General features: G+C 36.6%; 1 protein-coding gene across 2 annotated transcripts in view; it reads right to left on the bottom strand.

Moving 5' to 3' along the window:
- Nucleotides 1-19,459, bottom strand: part of ANO3 (anoctamin 3) — a 197,274-nt gene that overhangs the window by 71,043 nt on the left and 106,772 nt on the right. The window contains exons 2-4 of one of the 2 annotated variants that reach the window (XM_059825930.1): nt 10,932-11,144; nt 9,886-9,957; nt 2,475-2,611 (exon numbers count right to left, since the gene is read on the bottom strand). In XM_059825930.1, coding sequence (XP_059681913.1) covers nt 2,475-2,611; nt 9,886-9,957; nt 10,932-11,144 — 422 coding nt within the window. Of the gene's footprint in view, nt 1-2,474; nt 2,612-9,885; nt 9,958-10,931; nt 11,145-19,459 lie in introns of those variants that run through there. The other variant, XM_059825931.1, reaches the window with a different exon arrangement.

Here is a 19,459-nt window from a genome sequence, read left to right as displayed (position 1 = left end):
GGAAGTGCCGCAGCATGTCGGTAATCTGAAACACTAAACAGTTCCTGAAAAAAATGTGTATCGTCTTTCATCGTGTCAGCAAGACAAGTTCATTATTGCTGAAGTATTCAAGTAGCTCATCACTGAGACAGATAATTGCAAATAACTTTTTTAGCAGTTTTTCCCTGAGTCTCTCAGGTGTAAAACAACCTTTCCAAAACAAGCCTAAATTAGAATCATTAACAAGCAGAGAATAAGAATAAGCTTTTATCCTTGTACGCTTTGCCAATGCAGTGTTTCTCATTTTCACTCTCTGGTCAGACTGAGGAGACTTTTTAATCATGATAGATCAGTTTATTTTCCAAATATAGGAGAGTACTTACCAGCTGTAAAGCTGTAGACCTGGCTTCTGTGCTTTCAACAGTCTCAAAAAGAATGAGAAGCCTCCTTTTGCTAGTTTTATATCCGTTTTGGGAAGAAGTTTCCCTTAGACATCTTCCACTAACTGCCACAAAGATTTGTACAATAATCCAAAGGCAAAACAGTAACTTTCTGTTCTAATATAAGACTAATCTAAATCCCCTCTGCCTTTTTCCTGTGGAGGCAGGCAAACAGTAAACAGGAGGAGAATCCTGCTTGGTTGCCTCATTTGCAAAAACAGTATAAAAGCAAAAGGAAGTTTCCAAAGTAGTTGCTGTGATAAAAGGAGTTGTCAAGGCTAAAAGCCAGATGTGGCTTCAGAAGACTGGTTTTAAACTTTGAAGCACTTTGTTTAGTAGGTCAGGACATATGAAGATTGAAACATAAAAAGTGCATTTTTGTTTAAACTTAATATGAATACAAGGCTCCTCTTTAAACTTTGAAAGAAAGTTAGCTTACTGTCTGCCTGTAAACTTTGTATCAGTCCTGAATGCAGGGCTTGGAGAAATCACAGCAAGAGGCCATAATATATTTTACATGAAAATACAAAAAATATTTTGCTTTAGCACAATTAAATGCCTTTTACTAGACAGACATTATCTCTTACTAGATTTTTTTGGTTTTAACAGGCTTACCTGTTATTAAAAATATTTCGTTCTCTATAACATAGTCTAAATTCTGCAGATTCTGCATTATTTTTTCTACTTTTTAGGCCACATTTAACATAAAAGGCTTTGTCTACCTAATCAACCAAATCAAACAAGAACATTCATTATTATTTCTGTCTTAATTCAGCTAGGCTTGCAGAAACAGACAAAAAAAAAAATCTATGAACGCAAAAAGTTCTCATTGCAATGGTTTAGATTAAAATATAACCCTTCTCTGTCATTACGTTTCATTTTCATGTCAGAGATTTCCAATCTGTAAATATGATTACCTGTAAATCTATCTAAAAATTATTACATAGCTAGTATTATAAAAGCTTTTTCCTAAAAGCATGCCATGAAATGAAGTCTCAGAGATCACATCAACCTGCTACCTGCGTTCCAGAATCCCGTAGTAATGATGATCAGTGTGACTGAGAGAACAAGCTTTACAATAGTTACACGACTCTTGTGAAATATGCATTCAATCCTAAAATCACAAAGTTAGGATTACAGAACCTTCAAGCAATTTAATCATTTCTAGATTTGTAGTACAGGTTATTCATGCTTTTATATACCAAAAATCACAGAATTGCTGATAAAAACTGTTCTGCAGAATACACTACTCCTTCAAGAACTAGAAGAAAACAATTCAGAATTTCTTGAGGTTAGGTCATTTGTCATACATTTAAAAGCAATTATGCTAATGGAAAGGAGAATTAAGGGTCTCCCAGTCCAGAGCAAGAACAAAAAAAACCCCATGTTTTTAACTAAAAACCAGTCATAATTCTTTGGCATTATAGTGGATGAACTGTCGTAGAAAATGCGTTGTGAGGAATACTGTGATTAGGTAATTACTAAGCAAGGTAACGTGTCAGTTTTATCTGACGAGATAGCTTTTCCAGTGCTTTAGTTGAGGTTCCTGAAAGTACTCCTACGCTGTCCTATACATAAGTGAATTTTATCTTCATTCATTGTGTCTAGCTATCATTTGGATTTTGCTGAGAAGGAGAATCCTACACTTTAGATTACCCTCCACTGATCATTTGCTACAGGAACTTAGTTCTTCTAAACTCTCCTAATTTCTTGAGGCCTCCCAGCTGACATGAATTTCAGTCCATGCTGGGAATCCGATGTCCTAAATTCTGTGCAATATAGATTTTTTGAAAGAAGGCTACTGCTTCTTAGATGAGCCAATATGAATCATTAGAATCCTTGATTCTATCTAATTTTGGCGACTTCGGGTACAGAGAATGCCATTCATTGATTCTGTGGGTTGAAATATTAACATGGGAGCCACTTAAATTTCTTACCATGAGATGCCTATTTATTTAAGCTGCAATTTATCTAATCCCTTAAAAATTGTATTTTAAAATTATTTAAGCACATTCTGACAATTGATACAATTTAATAAAGTTTTGTGTCAGTTACCTTTAAAGATGATTTAGTTCGAGGTTCTGTTTTCTGTCTGGTAAGCTTGTTTTGAATAAGCAATGACTGATCTGTACGAACATCATAATTTCCATGTTCTGAATCATCTGTGTATGTGTCTTTGTCCTTTCCTATGTCTGAAGGAAAAACAGAAGAAAACAGTGGGCTCATTTTAGGTTGTAGCGGAGAGAAACTACAGTATTGTTACAGCCGCAGTTGAATATTCCTTTTAAGTATCCACTTTTCAATACCTTATATTCTATCCTTTCCTGCAAAAGTTTTTTACTTGAAATATTATCCACTTTGTCTTAAACTAGAAGTGACTTCTATTTTTAGTAGAAGGCCTATAGAAACATTTTTCTATTACCATTCAATACAAAAAAGCCCACAACATTCTTCACAGTAGTTGAAAAAACACACAAAGCGATATAAAGCAAATATCCAAATGCTTTTGTGCTTGACTCACAATTGTCGAGACTCAAAATGTTTTGTTAAATAGGCGGATGCATCCTGGAGACCAGAGTAACATCTCCTGTTTTAAATTTAAATAAGCAATCGAAATGTTCAATTCCCCTACACACATGCTGCTCATCGTTAGATATAGTATTTGAAAATTTGCATATTAAGGTATTGCAGTGACCACTTCAGAACACATTTTAAGAGGTGTACCTGATGGTGGGAGAAGACAGTTGACACCATGAAGAAAGCGTTTTCGTTTTCACTGGATTTGTTTTCGATTGCTCAACAAAAGTTTTTATAAGAACGTAGTTGAGTATCCTAAGATAGCTGCAGGTGACTGAGGACCTTCCTCAACGCTTACTAAGATCCACTCTCACAGATTAAATTTCCTCCTGCATCGTCACTGCAGGCAAGTCAGAAGGACTGAAGTCTGAGTCACTCTATATCCTCTATCAGAAGGGAGACTTTTTTCCACACATTCCTTGCACATTCTCCATCAAAAAATCATGACAATACTTACCATATATACCCAGGAGTAAAATGAGGGGTAACACCTGTACAATGTTGGACCATGTAAATTTTAATGAATGTTGGAAAATGGTTAGTCTTGAAAAAACATATTTTAAAGATAAAAAAGATGGAATAATTATTCCCACACAGTTATATCTTGGACAAATTGGAAATAGAAACATATTCAGATAAAAAAGTTACCCACAAATCCTGAGCCAAGTTCTCATCTCAGCTTTCACATCAACATGGGAAAAGTCAGGGGAACTGGGAACAGCATTTAGCCCAGTAATTTTAAACCCTAAATAGAAGCCAAGAAACAAGTCATGGTTGCTGTGGGAACCACAATCTTGAATTTCCTGAATTTTATATTCATAAAAGCTCATCTGCAACAACAAAGTATTTTTCATTAAGTTGTTCTGTTAAATTCTCCACAGTAAGTACTACAGAAAAAAATAACCACAATTATCTCATGTAGCCTAGACATTTCTGAGATGGAGTATTAAACTGGAACATTTACCAAGAGGTGTTTTTTCTGCAATTTAGCTGCTTACATAATGATTACACAAAAAAAGCCCTTGGTAATCTCTGATACTGATATTAACCTCAGTAAATCTGTGAAGGGATTTCTTAATGTATGAAATAGCCTGTTTTAACTGTCAGAGCACCAACTCAAGCAATTTTATTTATTTTAAACAATGATTTAATCTAATATACAGGTTACTCTGTGTAATGAAGCGAATTTATAAAAACATTGAAGAAGGTTTCAACTAGTAGGTATACAAAGTAATAAACAGGATACTTAAACAACTTTGCAGATTTGACTCACGCCCAGATGTGATGAGCTCTTAGCTTTACTAAAGATCAAGGTCTTGTAACAGAAGCCAGCAAAATGAAAAGAAGAGACAGGCCTATGAAAGCTAAACTTTTGCATCTAGATAGACCATTTAAGCTGAACGAAAGACTCTACTTACATTAAAAAGTCTATTTTTGTGAGGGAAGTTTTAGAAGATTAGACATTATGAGTCAGGAAAAGGAAAGTTTCTGTATTAAACTGTTTAGCTTTCCCTAACACTGCAAAAATAAGACAGAGAAAAAAAAGAAAGACTGAATTTTAACTAAAGATGAGGATATTAAATCAGAGAAAAGGGTGACAGCTTGTAATTCTAGAGGCAGAGACCAAATCATATGTCAATGAAGTCAATGGGAATTTCACTATTCAACTCAGTAAGTCAAGGACTTCCCTTTAATTAGGTACATACTTATATTTAATTCAGTACATACTTATAATTGTTAGCATACCTGAACATATAACTAAGTAACGTGTACTGTCAGCTTGGATCCACACTCAAAGATGAAGTGATTTAAAAAAAGATTCGAGCTTTAATTGAGCAGATAGCAAAACAAAGCAACTACTAGGATGAAGGGATCTGTTATCTTGTAATACAGAAGCATGATGAGTAACTTCATACCTCACAAAAACCGATCTACACTTCCTGACATATAGTTTTGCTATGCTTGATGCATGACAGTAAGATCTGCCCCAAGGGCACTTACAGGATAAAATGCTGGAGAGACTTTCATTTCTGGGAGTCTTTTACTTGACAATGCAGAAGCACTTCGTTTAGAAATTGATTTCTAGGTCTACACTTTGCATCTTCATTTTTGGGTCTTCTTAACTGTTTGGCTACCTTTCTTTCTATCATACTTTTCTGAAGGGCCAAGAGTGCATTTTAATTTTATCACAGTTAGAGGATAAAAAGCACTTGTCCCGATTTCTCTGCAACATGCAATCCACCAATATATTTTTGATAACTGTAGTGTAGGATAGCAAATGTTTTTCAATTGAAATGTGGCATAGTTATGGAAAGGAAAATTAACATAAAAATTATTCCTAAATAGTTTCTGTTTCACAAACTTTGATAGGATGCCTCTTGACTCAATCTTTTGAGCCTTTACACAGCTAGGGATAGGCCTTGCAAGGCTTTAGTAAGAATTAAAGTATTGGTCAGGAAATTAATCTCCTTTTGTCCTCATTTTAGTCCTAGAAACAACAAATAACCTGGAGAAGGATATCACTAGACACCTCAATAAGTGGCCTTGTGATGGATTTAGGTCGTCTTATTTTATTCTGCTGTGTACCTGGAATACTATATTGTATACATAACATAGAAGGTTTTTCCAGCTACCTGTGTATGTGTATCTGTAGATCAAAACCTACCAGAACAGACAAGCGCAGGCTTTTCTTAATGTACAATTTCTCATGATCTTTCAGACAGTGGTAACCATTACACAGAATATTTCTCATTTTTAAACAGGGAGTCAGGCAGGTATTACTGCTGCTTGGAGGGCTTAAGATGGTGTAGAGAATTGGTAGAGGCAGATTAAAAGCCTAAAGCACTTTGATATTCTGAACCTCAATATTAAGTCCGAAGGCTAAACCTTCTTATGTTTCAGTGAGCACTATGCTCATAACGGATCACACAGCTTCTTCATCCATGCTGCCAGCTCTCCAGGCATGAACCAGCTCTCTTATGGGAGCTGGACAATTCCCTCACACACCAGGTATAGGATAAACTGTCCCAATGTAGCTTTCCAGCCATCTCACAACACAGAATAGATGAGACGGCTCTTATCTCTGCAGGCATTGCCTAAAGGGCCCCAAGCTTCTGGAAAAATTATTCTTAAAGTCACAACAGAAACATCACATTTCTGTTGAAGCAGAAACTGAACCTGGTTTTCTTGAGTCACATCCTCCGTGATCTTTCAGTCCTTCCTTTCATGTAAACATTGTATGTATTGCAGAGGTTACTCTGTCCATTTTGGTTTTATCATAACATCACTTCATCAAAAATCACTTACAAGCACTTCTGTAATCGAGCCCTGAAGAAAGTTTTTATCATGCAGTTGTTATGATACTTTGTTGGGTTGTTACTTTTGGTTCAGGTCTTCATTTCTCGGTTCACTATATTGCAGCTTGGCACATAAATAAGGTTTCTTTATATACAAGCTTTGTAGCAACCGGATTCAGGATACATTCAGAATACAAGGTAACCGTTACAGCAAAATTATGAACTACATCATTCATGACCAAGTTCCTATCTAGGAAGGATTTCACGTCATGCTAAAGAAGATGAGTTACTATGTATGCATAAATCCCTCATAATTAACCTAATTCAGAAAAAAAACAGAATTGAAAAAAGAATAAATTCATGAGTTGTTTTATTTGCTACTGAGTGTTGGTTTCAGTTGCCAAATAACTTAAAATTAGGTACTCATTATATCTAAATCCTGAATGCCAATTTCTATTGATTATATTATCCATTACCCATTTTTTACATCTCATTTGAAATTAAATATTCCAGCCTAACAGTGGAGGGCAGATCCTCTGATGATCCTCTACCATTTCTGATGGTAGCATCTGCAGAAAGCTACTTATACGCTTATTTGTGTTAGAATGAGCAAATTGGATTTTTAAGTTAACAAGCAGACTATCAGATTCACAAGTCTTTCTCCTAGTCTAACTGGATTTCCAATATGGCCTAATTCCTGAACAACCTGGAGAAGTTATTAGGTAAAAAGGCATTTTCTGAATAGTCAAAAAGCAGGAACCTTTCACTCATTTGATGAGTAAAAATCTTAAAAGCTGCTGCAGTGGAGCTAGAGGGATTAACGTTCTTTGGTCAACTGGGAACTCTGATCTTAGTTTTATCTTTTGTGAACTCAAGTCACAGTAAGTGACAAAGGTCACTTAAAGCAAAACTATATACTCTTACATAATGCAAACACACAGGAAAAGAAAACACTTTTTCAAGGAGAAGTACTACTAACACGATTTTGCTCTGGACTGACCACCAAATTCTACAACCACACTTTGAGAAATGCAAGGCATAACTTTTTATTTAATGTCCAGATCCAAGCAACAGGTGCTTTCCACCTAGGTAAGACCCGAAAGCCCTGATCATAGCCTTCACTGGGTGGGAAGCTTAGCCCACGAAGCTTTGGCTAAGCACTGAGCGTTCCAGCACGTCTGAAAACTCATAGTTCATGTTATATGTTACAGAAGCTCAATGCCTAGCCTCAAACTAAAAACACTACTTACCACCTAAAACTGACAGAGGAGAAAGAAAATAAATCCATAATGTCCTTGATCCTATTTGTCTGTGTTAGCAGTAACAAAGGTGTAATACATTAGCTGCTTACTTCCTAAATCCATCAACATCACTGACTAAACAAGTCCAACACATTTACGGCCTCATCTACAGTCAACTGAAATAGAAGAGAACCTTCCCACTGAAGTAAAGTCTTTTATCCAATGCCTATTAATCCACTTCTCACAAGAAGATAGTTTGTCTATGGACACAATTCTGAAAGAGGAGAAAGTCGTTCAGCTTATTTTATGTACAATTCCGTGATGCTGCCTAATTAAAAATTCACCATATCCACTCAATTCAGCATTCTTTCATGTTCTCAAGAGAGCTGTTTGAAAAGGTTCACTAAGAAGATGATACCCATTAATCAGTCTATTTTGTAAACTCCATCAAAGTGCCAGAGTACCGACTAAAGCATGTAGCAGTGCTGGATTGTTCTCACCTATTTGGTGATCAAAGTTCAAGCAGCAATACTCCCCCCCTCCCCCTTTTTTTTTTTTAATCCCCAGATTCAGGATAAAAAGGAAAGTTTTAGTTTTGCAGACAAATTCTTACCCACATGAATAGGATCCGCAAGCGCAAACAAACTGTATTTTGAAGGTTTACAGAAAGGTCATTTTTTATAATGCACCTTTAACTGTCCCTGATTTCTCTTCATGAACCTAACTGATAATGTTGATTTTTATCTAAGGCAATTCTTTACTGACTTCTGGGATTTATTTATAAATAGTTTCCTTTCCTGCTTGTAGCTGAACATCCTAACCAATTACACTTCTGTAAATACAGAATAACTTCACAGATTTCAGTGATCTAATTTGGGATTGACTCAATTAACATGGGCAAATTAATGACTCGAGTTAGAAAATCGCTACCTTTTAAATATTTTTTCTGTCTCTTCAAAGAGCATAGCTGTAGTCAGAAGAGGAGAAACATCCATACCAAAGTTCAATACAATTTAGAGCTGATGGGACTCAATCTATCTTCTCTTCAATTGCTGAACTCTCCATGTTTCTTTTCAGGTTAAAACCAGGTGATGTGAATGAAAAACAGGGCATCACTTACCATGAGAAATAATTACTGCTGCCATACATAAATACGCAATAATATCGGAACACATATGTGTAAGCAATTAGAAAAAAATCGAACAGGATATAAAAAAAAAATTGAAGCAAATTGTAACAGTGAAATCTTCCAGCATCCGTGCTTGCCTACCCAATGAAACCAACTACGGTAAGAGTGCAGTAGCTTCAGCTGGAAACATACTGAGACACATGATTTTTCTTATACAATCTTCATGCCAAATTTTTGGTCTGTGTCATGATTTTGGAACATTCTGATTTTGTTTTGGAGGAAGTCTCAATTTCACTCACCTTTCCAGTAGCTACCTCTTTAGGAGACCTTGAAAAGCTTCTTATCTATCATATATTTTGGGCATCAAGAAAAATCTATGCTAAAACATGTGAGAGGTGAGCAGAAACAGCTGTCTGAAAGCAGACCTCTTTCCTTCAGCACAAAGACATGATTTCTAGTTTGATGCTACATTGACCATGAGCAAAAAGACCTTTCACAGTAGTTGTGCAAGGTGCACGAATATCTGTGTGTACTTCATATGGGTAATACATGGCCAGGGAATTTCCAAATTAATTAATTTTGGAACTTGCAAATTACTACTCGTGTGTATATACAGACATATTTTGCACTTGCAAGGATGGGATTATTTTAAGAATAACTTCTTTACTACTTTCTTTGACTTAAAGTATCAAAATGGCATTAATGCAGGTACCAATATGCCCCAATTACAGCTATTTTTCTGCATTACTTCCCTCCCCCGTCCCGTCCCCCGCAGACTGGAACACTGTTTATACATTAATATCTAAAGCAAATACACATGAATATCTAAAGCAAAAACAACAACATATCAACTGCAGCCACGACAATACTGAATAACAAGACTATACAGGAAAAATAATAACTGAATAATAATAGCGACTATTTAAAAGGAATTTCAAGTACATGCTTCCAAGTGATTGTATTATAAAGGATTGTTATGGGAAAAGGTTACACTGAATGTATGAGGAAAATACTTCTGTCTTTAGTCCCTATTTACTGTTAGTCTAAAAGGTGAGAAAGTATCCGGAAATTTATGACAGCACATATTTCTTTAGTCACATTTAGTCTCCTCTTTCAAAAAACCCGGCAGTTCAGGGTAAGTATGGCCTTTCCACATTTAAATACTGCGAGTGTAATTGAAGAATCATTAATTTATTATTATTTCAATTCAGACACAAACTTACCTAAAAATGTATCACTGTATTCTGTATTAGACAGCTTAAGCAAGTTGTTTTCCAAAGTCTCCATCACTTTAGCTGGAATAAATGCAATATTCATATCAGCATACACATGTATTTTGTAAGTAAAAGATACACTTCTTAAAGCTGTCAGTGACTCAAATGAAAAATTTTAGGCTGAAGTTTTGAAGAGCACTTTCCATTGGTGGGAAAAAAGAACAAGATCACTTTAATGAAGACTTTCACTCTATTCCTGAGAGAAGTTGAACTCGATGAAATAACTTACTAGAGTAATAATTAGTGCCTGTCAACATTAAGGAAGGACTTATCAAAATTCAGTAGCAGAAGCCTGCCAAGTTAATTTGTTCTATAAAGGTTCACACACAGTTGGCAATAGTGTATGGCAATAGTTGGCAAAGGGTGACACACACAGTGATTGGGAACTCCAACTAGACTAGTCTCTTTGTTAAGGCATGTTTATCTGTTAAAATAGAAATCCTAAAATAAAAATAGCTCCTTTTCCCAACACAAGCTAAAATTCATAAGGATTTTCTCCGTTTTCTCTCATTCTCTCCATACCACTCTTCCCCAATTCTCCTATTCGCGAATGAATGCATCTGCTCCTACATGTTCATACTTAAAGGCATTTCTTGCCAAAAGCCTAATACTTATTTTTTCTGTCTCCTAGGGCAGACTACAGAAACCTTCATGCTCTTCCCCAGCATACAGGAGCACTTTCTTGTCTTGTTTTCAGTGAGAAGGAAATAACCTTGTAATTCAGAAAAACAGAATAAAAATTAGTTTATAAGCCTCACTTCAAACATTATAGACATTGACTCAAGAACTCGGTACCACGGTTCTTCTAGCTGTTTTGTGCAACAACATCTCTCCAACAAACCGTAGGTATCTAAACAAATCAAAGCCTATCAGATGCCACTGTAATTTAATGAAAGATGCTAAAAAAGTATATCTAAGACACCACAGGACTTCAAATAATGTTCCCTTCCATTCCCAGTGCTGGAACAAGCTCCTGAAAGAGACAAACCTCTTACCTCGTTCTGACACTACATCCACTGTAGCTGTAGATGTTCCTGCACTTAGAGGCTGAGGCCGGGGCTGTGGCTGTACACGATTTGGCTGCAGAAATGACGAATGCTTGCTCAGACTCTGAGGATGTGTTTGGCTCTGGGCTAGGCATGGCATAGATCTTCTAGAGGGTTTTAATGGATGCTCTTTCACTGTCTCACTCTTGCTTGTATTCATACCTGAAAAAGTCAAAAGAAAAAGAACATAAGCTCTGCTATATTAGGCAATAACAAAGACAGACAGCTAATTATGAAAACTCAAGGTGATTCATCCACTTGATAAGCAACTCTCCAAATAAACCAACATGTTTAAAATATTTAAAGTTCAAAGAAGAATACAGAGTTGGGAACAAAATCCAGGAATTCTTCACCTACCCTTCCATCAACATCCCACAATTTGTATTTGCAATATTCTAAATCTGATGATTCTGTGGTACATATGTCATACAGTCATTCAGAAGCAAACGACAGCACCTAGTGTCATCCACATTATGATTGCTAAACAAAATTTTAATTCAGTGGTAGAAATTAATAAAATCCCTCAAACAAGCAAACAAACAAAAAAAATCAAATACAAGCAAAAGATGTTCACAAGCTTCCTGAAGGATTTAGGAACATCATCTCCTTTCCATTATCCATCACTGCTGGATCAAAGGCTAATGAGAGATAGTCTAGTATTTATTTTTCCCTATGTGAGTCAAGTTTCTTCCTTGGAAAACATCGTATTCATCCCTTTGCATATAAAACCACAATTATTTTGAGTATCCCTACTGTTCTCACGTGGGCTTTCTAATGCAAAAACCTAATAAGGCCATCAACTACACAGGTCTTCAGCCCCCAATTCCAATTAACAAACGTTAATCCATCTAAGCTTGACCATAAATAACTTCATATTTTAATAAGATTAAAATTAATATCAAAAGTCGGATTTTTCTGAGGAAAAAAAAGGTATTTTTATTCCTCTGTTTAGCTGTTGCTGACCTTCAGACTCTGTTAACTGTTTCTTAATACTATAGTAACACACAATACGACTTCTCTATTAACATATTGAAAAGGAACCAAAAACCATAAAACTGACTACATGAAATTTTTTTCACTAAAATTAAAAACTGTGACTGTGAAAAATTCCTTAGTAGTTAAAATACTGAATCTATTTTATGGCATTCTTGCTAAAACCAAGTATGAGATTTTTAAACAAACCAGCTGACGCTGTGCTACACTGGTTAACAATAATTCAGTTTTCAAAGTGGTATGTACTATTTCAGCACATTTGGTGTGTATGACTGGCTGTCTCTGTTCTGAGTGTGACTATTATTTACAATCAAAAAATATGCAACTACCCTTTCAAGATGATAAAATTATCAGTATTCATCTCATTTAACTCCCATTTTATATTTCTTCCCAAAATCTCAGGAATTTGTCAGACAACTGAAATTTGAACCTGTCAGTATTTGCAAAACCAGGGCCATATACAGCCTTCATTATCCATAAACACGCTCATTATTCCACTTTAGTAATTACAATTAGATACATTTCTAAATGTTCAGGTTTCACAGATAGGAAATACGATTTTATGACTATGACCCTGCTAAAAGTATGTCTCATATTGTATTCCAGTATTTGGCACAAAGAATGGCTTACAGGCACTATGAAAACTTAAAATACATCTATTCCTGAAAGGCTCTTGTACACGATAAGGTGTGAATTTAATTTAAAAAAAAAAAAAAAAAGCTAAAATACAGATGCTAAGGGCATTCCATTCTGTAAATTATTTACACTTTCCTTTCAAAGATACAAAATTTATTTCCCTTTCACCATTATGGATTTATATTAATGCTCTTAATCCTTTTACCTACTGGGCAACCTTTGTGAAAAAACATTGTAGAAGCAAATGGTGGCAAAAAACACCACATTTCAAAGTCAGTTAGAACAAAACGGTTGGGACAATAAACTGGAAAAAGCCCAACTCTTATAGTTGTTTCTGAGATACAAGGAAATTAAGTAGCTTTCCGAAGTTTACACGGAAGAGAAACTCATTATACACCTTCTGACTCAATCCAGGGCCTTGATGCACACCATCCTTATAAAAACGGAATAATTCAACACTGAGCAAAACCCCAGTCCATTCAAGAGCTAATCTACTGTATTCAGCTCCATGATGGATAGGGTTTGCTTCTCCTGCTTTTGCTTACAATCACACTGTACACAAGGAACCGGCAGGTCAGGCATAAAGAAGATGCTGGAGCAGGGAGGCATCCCACGGGCCGGGTAACTAATGGAGCATGCCTGAAAGCCGGGGAGCAGGAGAGCCACATCACGTCAGGGGACACGCAGTTTGTGCAGACTAGGAACCATGGTGTAAAGCAGGGAGCAAGCAGCCAGGCTGGAGGTAGAGCAGAAGGAACTCGTGAAGGACAAGAGGCAGCTTGGCAAGTTGGTCTTTGCCACTGGGCAATTGCTTGTTGCAACTTAAAAATAAAATTAAAAAAGACGTAAGCATATTTGTACATATTTGCCAAGGTCTCATACTGTCCTCACTAATTCACTAGCTAGTTGCACGATTCATAGGAATTCTTAGTTTTCCATGAAGCTTTAAATTGTTTACAAAATTAGAAACACATTTTCCAAGACAAAGGCATTGTACATTGGTGTGGGCTGACCCCAGCCACCAGCTAAGCACCACACAGCCGCTCGCTGACACCCCCCCAGAGGGATGGGGAGAGAGAATGGGAAGAGCAAGAGTGAGAAAACTCATCGGCTGAGGTAAAGATAGTTTAACAAATGAAGGAAAGAAGGAAAAAACAAAACCAAACAATGATGCAGTGGCCATCAGTCGCTACCTCCCACAAGCAGACCGATGCCCAGCCAGTCTCCGAGCAATGACTGCCTCCCCACCCCTCAGATTTTATTGTTGAGTGTGATGCTCTACGGCATGGGACATCCCTCTGGTCAGCTGGGGTCAGCTGTCCCGGCCGTGTCCCCTCCCAGCCCCGGCCCACCCCCAGCCTGCTGGCTGTGGAGCAGAGCGGGGAAAAAGAGGTGGCCGTGATGCTGCGAGAGCACTGCTCAGCAACAACCGAAACGCTGGGGTGTTACCAACACCGTTTTGGTCGCAGATCCAAAACACAGCACCATATGGGCTGCTATGAGGAAAACTAACTCCGTCCCAGCCAGACCCAGTAGACACATTCAGAAGTTACATCCAGAAATTTTTGCTACTCTCTTCTTCAAATGCCTGAAGTTGTTCCACCAGGAACGTGACCTCTGCAAGACTGCTGCCTTTCCAGTCAAAGCGAACTAGATGGAAACACACCACAGAAGAAGAAAATATAGTCCCCAGAATACCTGGGAAATCTTTATAAACAAGGATATTCACAGAAACGAAGATTACAAATATACACTAATATTCACCTCTACCAAAAATATAAGGTGGAGGAAAAAACCACAATATATCTATGGTCTCAACACCAAAGAAAATTAAATACATGGGGTTTGCTATGAAGAGTGCTAAAGCCTCCTGTCTGTACAGGATCAGCAGCTCTTCTGTGATTGCTGTACACAGTGTCAAAGATCCTCAGAAGATTAGTGTAGAGAGTCTGTTTTACTACACTATTTCTCTGCTTGACAGCACAATTTACTCTGCAGCATGTTCTTATAAATCTTAGTCTCTTAGTGATATATATTACCTCCCTCTGACTGTGCTAGAAAGAAATAAATAATCTAAACGTTTCTGCTGCTTGGAGTGCCACAAACTTCCAAGGAATTTTCCTCCATCAGAACCCGTGTCACTCAAAGAAGGATGTCACACTCAGCAAGTCTCTCTCTTACTGAATCTCAACATGAGAGTCCACAAAGAAGGTTCTTTGATTAGCAGGATATTCCCCATATTTAACCATAACAGCTAAGGTTTAAAAGGGCCTTTCATTTAAAAACTTCCCTGAGCTCAGAGAACATGCTTTGCTTCAATTTAAGTGTTGCTCTATCAAGAACTGCAGAACTTCATTAGTCCACTGAGGACAGTTCTTCCAGATCTCCAGCACAGCATAACTGCTCTTGGTCAGACACATTAAGTATTAATTTAATAGGAGGTTAAGGTAGATAGAGGTAAGCTTCTGCTGCCTCAAGGTGCCATAGGTCTTTAAATAGGTATGAACGGAAAGGACTCTGCTCCTTAATGGTTCTGAAATGAATGCTCCGTGCCAGTGGAACACACAGTGGCACTGGGCTATAGCACCGATGACGCCGTGTTCGGAACACGGCAATGCTACATAATCTGTCTACTACGCTTCTTGCAAGGTTTCTGAGAAGTATTCTTCGTAGGTCTTCCTAAATGGATGTGTTTATTAGACCAAAGTCTACGGTAGTTAGACATAGCAATAGGTAATATAAAACAATACATAAAAAGATGTATTGGATGGCTTTAATGGTCAATTTCTTAAGCAGTGATAGGCTGTCAGCAATTATGGACCCTACCGCATAATTATGACTGTTGCCAAGAAAGAACATTTCTTGCATCTGTATTGGAGTCACTGTGTGTAGCAAGATGAATCACTTTATTACCAAAGAAATTTACGGTAAAGCAAATAGCACACACTGTCATTCAATTTTAACAACAATTTAAGTGATACATATAAAAAAAAAAAGAGTATAATTCTTTTATGAGGCACTGCCTCAATTTAAAAGAAAATTACTCCCTTTTGTACTTTCTCTCACTGTATATTCCTCTGTGTCATTTCAAACAGATTCCTTAATACCATGCTGCTTCTGCTTGGAGAGAGTGAGTCACAGCAAAGTAACCTCAAGTACATTTGCTGTTACACTAGTAATATGATCTACCTTCATGATTCAAATTCAAGAAGTTAATTCATTCTCTGCTAGTGTGTCAGAGTCCAGCTCTGTGACATGCTAGTTTTTGGTGGCATTTGCTGTTCCATGCCAACACTTGCTTAGCTCTGGCACACACCTTGTGGTTGACATCATCAACTGGGTCACTAAATTGATTTACTGAAGTTATTTTTATTCCTTCCTCTCTTCTCTATAGGGGTGTTTTCTAGTATCTGTACTTTTCCAACTAAAACTTTGCTACACAGACCTTGCTTATTCAGGGATATTTAGATCTGCAATAAAAGACACATACACTTAGCAAAAAGAGAATACACTTATTTTTCTAATCGAACTGCATTTATTGGTTCTTTCCCTACAAAATATTCCTCTAGCACTTAGCATGAGTATGGAAATCAGTATAGTGTGAGTATAGAAATTTCTCATGTTGGACAAAAAGTTGGTTGAAGTTTATGGTTTAATCAGATTCTGCCCTTTATTTTAGCACCTCTGCCTTGGAAAGTGTTCTTTCCAAGGGGAAACTGGGGAGTCCTGTTACGCAGGCAAATCCCTACCTAGCTCAAAGCCAGAATAGCCAGCTGTACTACATCTTCTCATAGCTTCCTGGCAGAGCAGGCAGGAAAGATGGAGCTAGAGTACAATGAGCTTTCCTGATCATTAATCTGTATGCACAATTTAATGCATGCTCAACATTATGCCAATCCAGAAAGTCTCTAAACGAAACCAGCTCTCAGATGCCTGCAGGTTTGGCCATTAGAAAAGTAAAGGAAAGATTCTCCTATATCTCATTCTGTGAAATACAGAGATGGTCGATCATTTCTTTACTATTAAGAGGAAAAAAAATATTGCATTTTATTTGCTCCTAATTTTAGATGAGGAAAGTTTGACAGCTAGTCCATATGCATTGATAACCCAATGCTGGAAGCACCCTTAGCAAGGGTGCACCAGTGCTAATTTCAAAAAGTAGCAACCCAGTAACTATTGCCCATTTAATCCAGCATAAATCTTAGCATAAAACAGGAGTAGCTACTATATAAGCCAAATCAATAGCATCAGCTTTATAGATGTATGCTACATAATTATGTCGACAATCAATATCAACAACATGCAAGTCTTACCAACTACTCGTGTCATCACAAGTTTGCTTGATAAAAATACCTTCTTAATTGTAAAAAAACTTCTCTAAAGCCTTTGGCTTCACATACCGCACATCACTAATTAAAATGAAACGTCATTCATAAAACACATTAAACAGACTGAGGACCTGATAAATCTCAAATGTTTCAATCAACGGCATCATCATAATTAGCATCTTTAATCACATAAAATATGATGGAAAGCTTGCAACGGTTTTCATGACATTTAAGTTTAACGTGAAAACATTTCTACTGTATCAAGTATAAAACAGCTCAATTTTGAAGAGAATTTAGTTTTCAATACTCAATGGATGTAACAGGTACTAATTGCTAAAGAATAAGCTTACTCTGATTGGCAGCTGCAATCTACAAAAGAAAACTTAATGTAGGATTATTACTCTATTAAATTCTGAGAAACCATAGCCAAAAGATACATCATAATGAAGAAATAATAAATTACTTCAGTAGCAGAAGTTAATTATCTATTCGTAATACCTCGACAAATACAAAGGATATTCAGTTTCACATATTAGGCCCATATTTGAGTAAGTCAGGAATGTACCCCTACTTTCCTTTTTTATATAAAAAGTAGAATCAAACTGGATAACCTCTGACTTCATTTTATATTCTTACAGAAAAAAAACCTGCACCATCAAGTATTCTTATTATATTAAAAAATACACTTAAAAAGCCTCACCAAAAGTGGTGAAAATTAACCAATCCTTTTCTTGAGAAGAAAAAAAAAAACCCCACAATCAAGACACGCACTAAACAGGGGCAAAAACAGCCTTGAAAGATGAACCCTGTTTCTGTTCAATACTACCAGTATATCACGAAAGCTTATGAATCCAAATTTTCTAAAGGTATTTTTTCAGATCACTTTAACTGCCTTTTCCATTATGAAGTGAACAGGTCAACATAGAATCATTCAAGTTGGAAAAGACCTTTGAGATCATCGAGTCCAACATTATTCCTATTAAATGTTTCAACCATAGTCACTTGGATGAGTGTAACTCCTAGGCTAGCCAATAAATACATCCTGAATGTTAGTAAGTCATTGTGAGGGTATTTTTCAATTTCATCCCACTACACAAATAACATGGATTTATGAAGGTGTTTATGAAATAATATGAGGTTTAATGATACCATCAATCACAGCTTTGAAGACCATGATTTTACTTCAAACTCTTGCAGTTTCAATTATTGTGAGAAGAGGAACATAAACAATTAAGTGAATTGTAAACGCCTACACTCATGCTAGCTTTTTTTTCTCTCAAGTTAGACATGTGAGAAATAACCTTCAATCCAGAAGAATAGCTAATGAAAGGGAAAGGAACTGGTGATATTATCTGGAAGTTCTCCAAGAAAACACACACAAGAGGACTTCAAAAATATATGGTTAGTTCAATTACTTATTATTTAAAAAAACACTGAATCCCGGTATAACAGCAGTTTTCAGAGACTGGGAATTTTTCCCCATAGATCTTGCAAATAGTATCAACACTGTATGCAAGCTTCAGTTTCTAATTTTTATTTTATAGTACTTTATCCATTAGATTAAGAAATAGAAAGCTATTACTTTTTTAGATAGCTATAGATTTTGTACCAGATCACTTTTTTTTTTTTTTTTTAAATAAGTTATTTTTTGGATGAGCTATTTAGAAAGAACTACTTCGGTATAGCGCTATAAGGAAGGCTTAATGGAACCCTATCAATATTTCAGCTTTTTTTCTTGACTTGACAATAGAGCAGCACTCAACCTCCCAACAGCACTGTAACAACCGCAAACACAAAGGCTTAAAAGCCACATTAGCCCCTTTTGGCCATAGGCCTTCCATGGACAGTGATTTTCTTTTAGAAATAGCTGCCCCTTGCAAAAATAAAAATCCCTTTCTGAGACTCTGTTTCCCAGGAAAAGTCTCCAACTTCTGTACCAAAATGCTTATTGTTGGCCAGCACTCAATTTAGTAAGAGATTCAGCCCTTATGACCTCTGCATGCTAGTGCAGTCATGATTTTGACATATGCTTCCAGGTCACTACTAAAAATACCAGCTAGGGTTAAAAAGGAACCCTAGAGGTCTCCACTAGAAAAGAAAACTCATGAATAACTGTTTTACTATTTTTAAGTTTTGTATTCATGTTTGGGTTGGCATTTGAAGTCCCCATTAATACGGAACTCTCTTTACCCCCTGGTGACACTCGCCTTCACCTACACATTTTCCCTTTGTGTCAGTGGAAGCAAACCAATAATGCAACAAAACTAAAGGATGTAAAGAATGTTGAAGACATTCCTCCCATTTAAGTTATGTTTGCAAACGGGATTCTCTGTTTCTGTAACTTTGATTGCAAACTCTAACAGTCATGGCCTTACTTTTCTCGTAACTATACCAAAAATAAACAAATTTCACAGAGCAAATAAACAAAAAACCCAAGCACAGACCTACTACAGTGCTTTCGTGGAGAATGAATGAGAAATCACTTTTCTTCCATTATACACCTCTCACGCTCAAGCCAGT

The sequence above is a fragment of the Gavia stellata genome, chromosome 17 (assembly GCF_030936135.1).
Source record: "Gavia stellata isolate bGavSte3 chromosome 17, bGavSte3.hap2, whole genome shotgun sequence".
Lineage (NCBI taxonomy): Eukaryota > Metazoa > Chordata > Aves > Gaviiformes > Gaviidae > Gavia > Gavia stellata.
The sequence above is the reverse complement of the archived record's forward strand: the minus strand, read 5'-3'. Positions and strand labels throughout refer to the sequence as shown.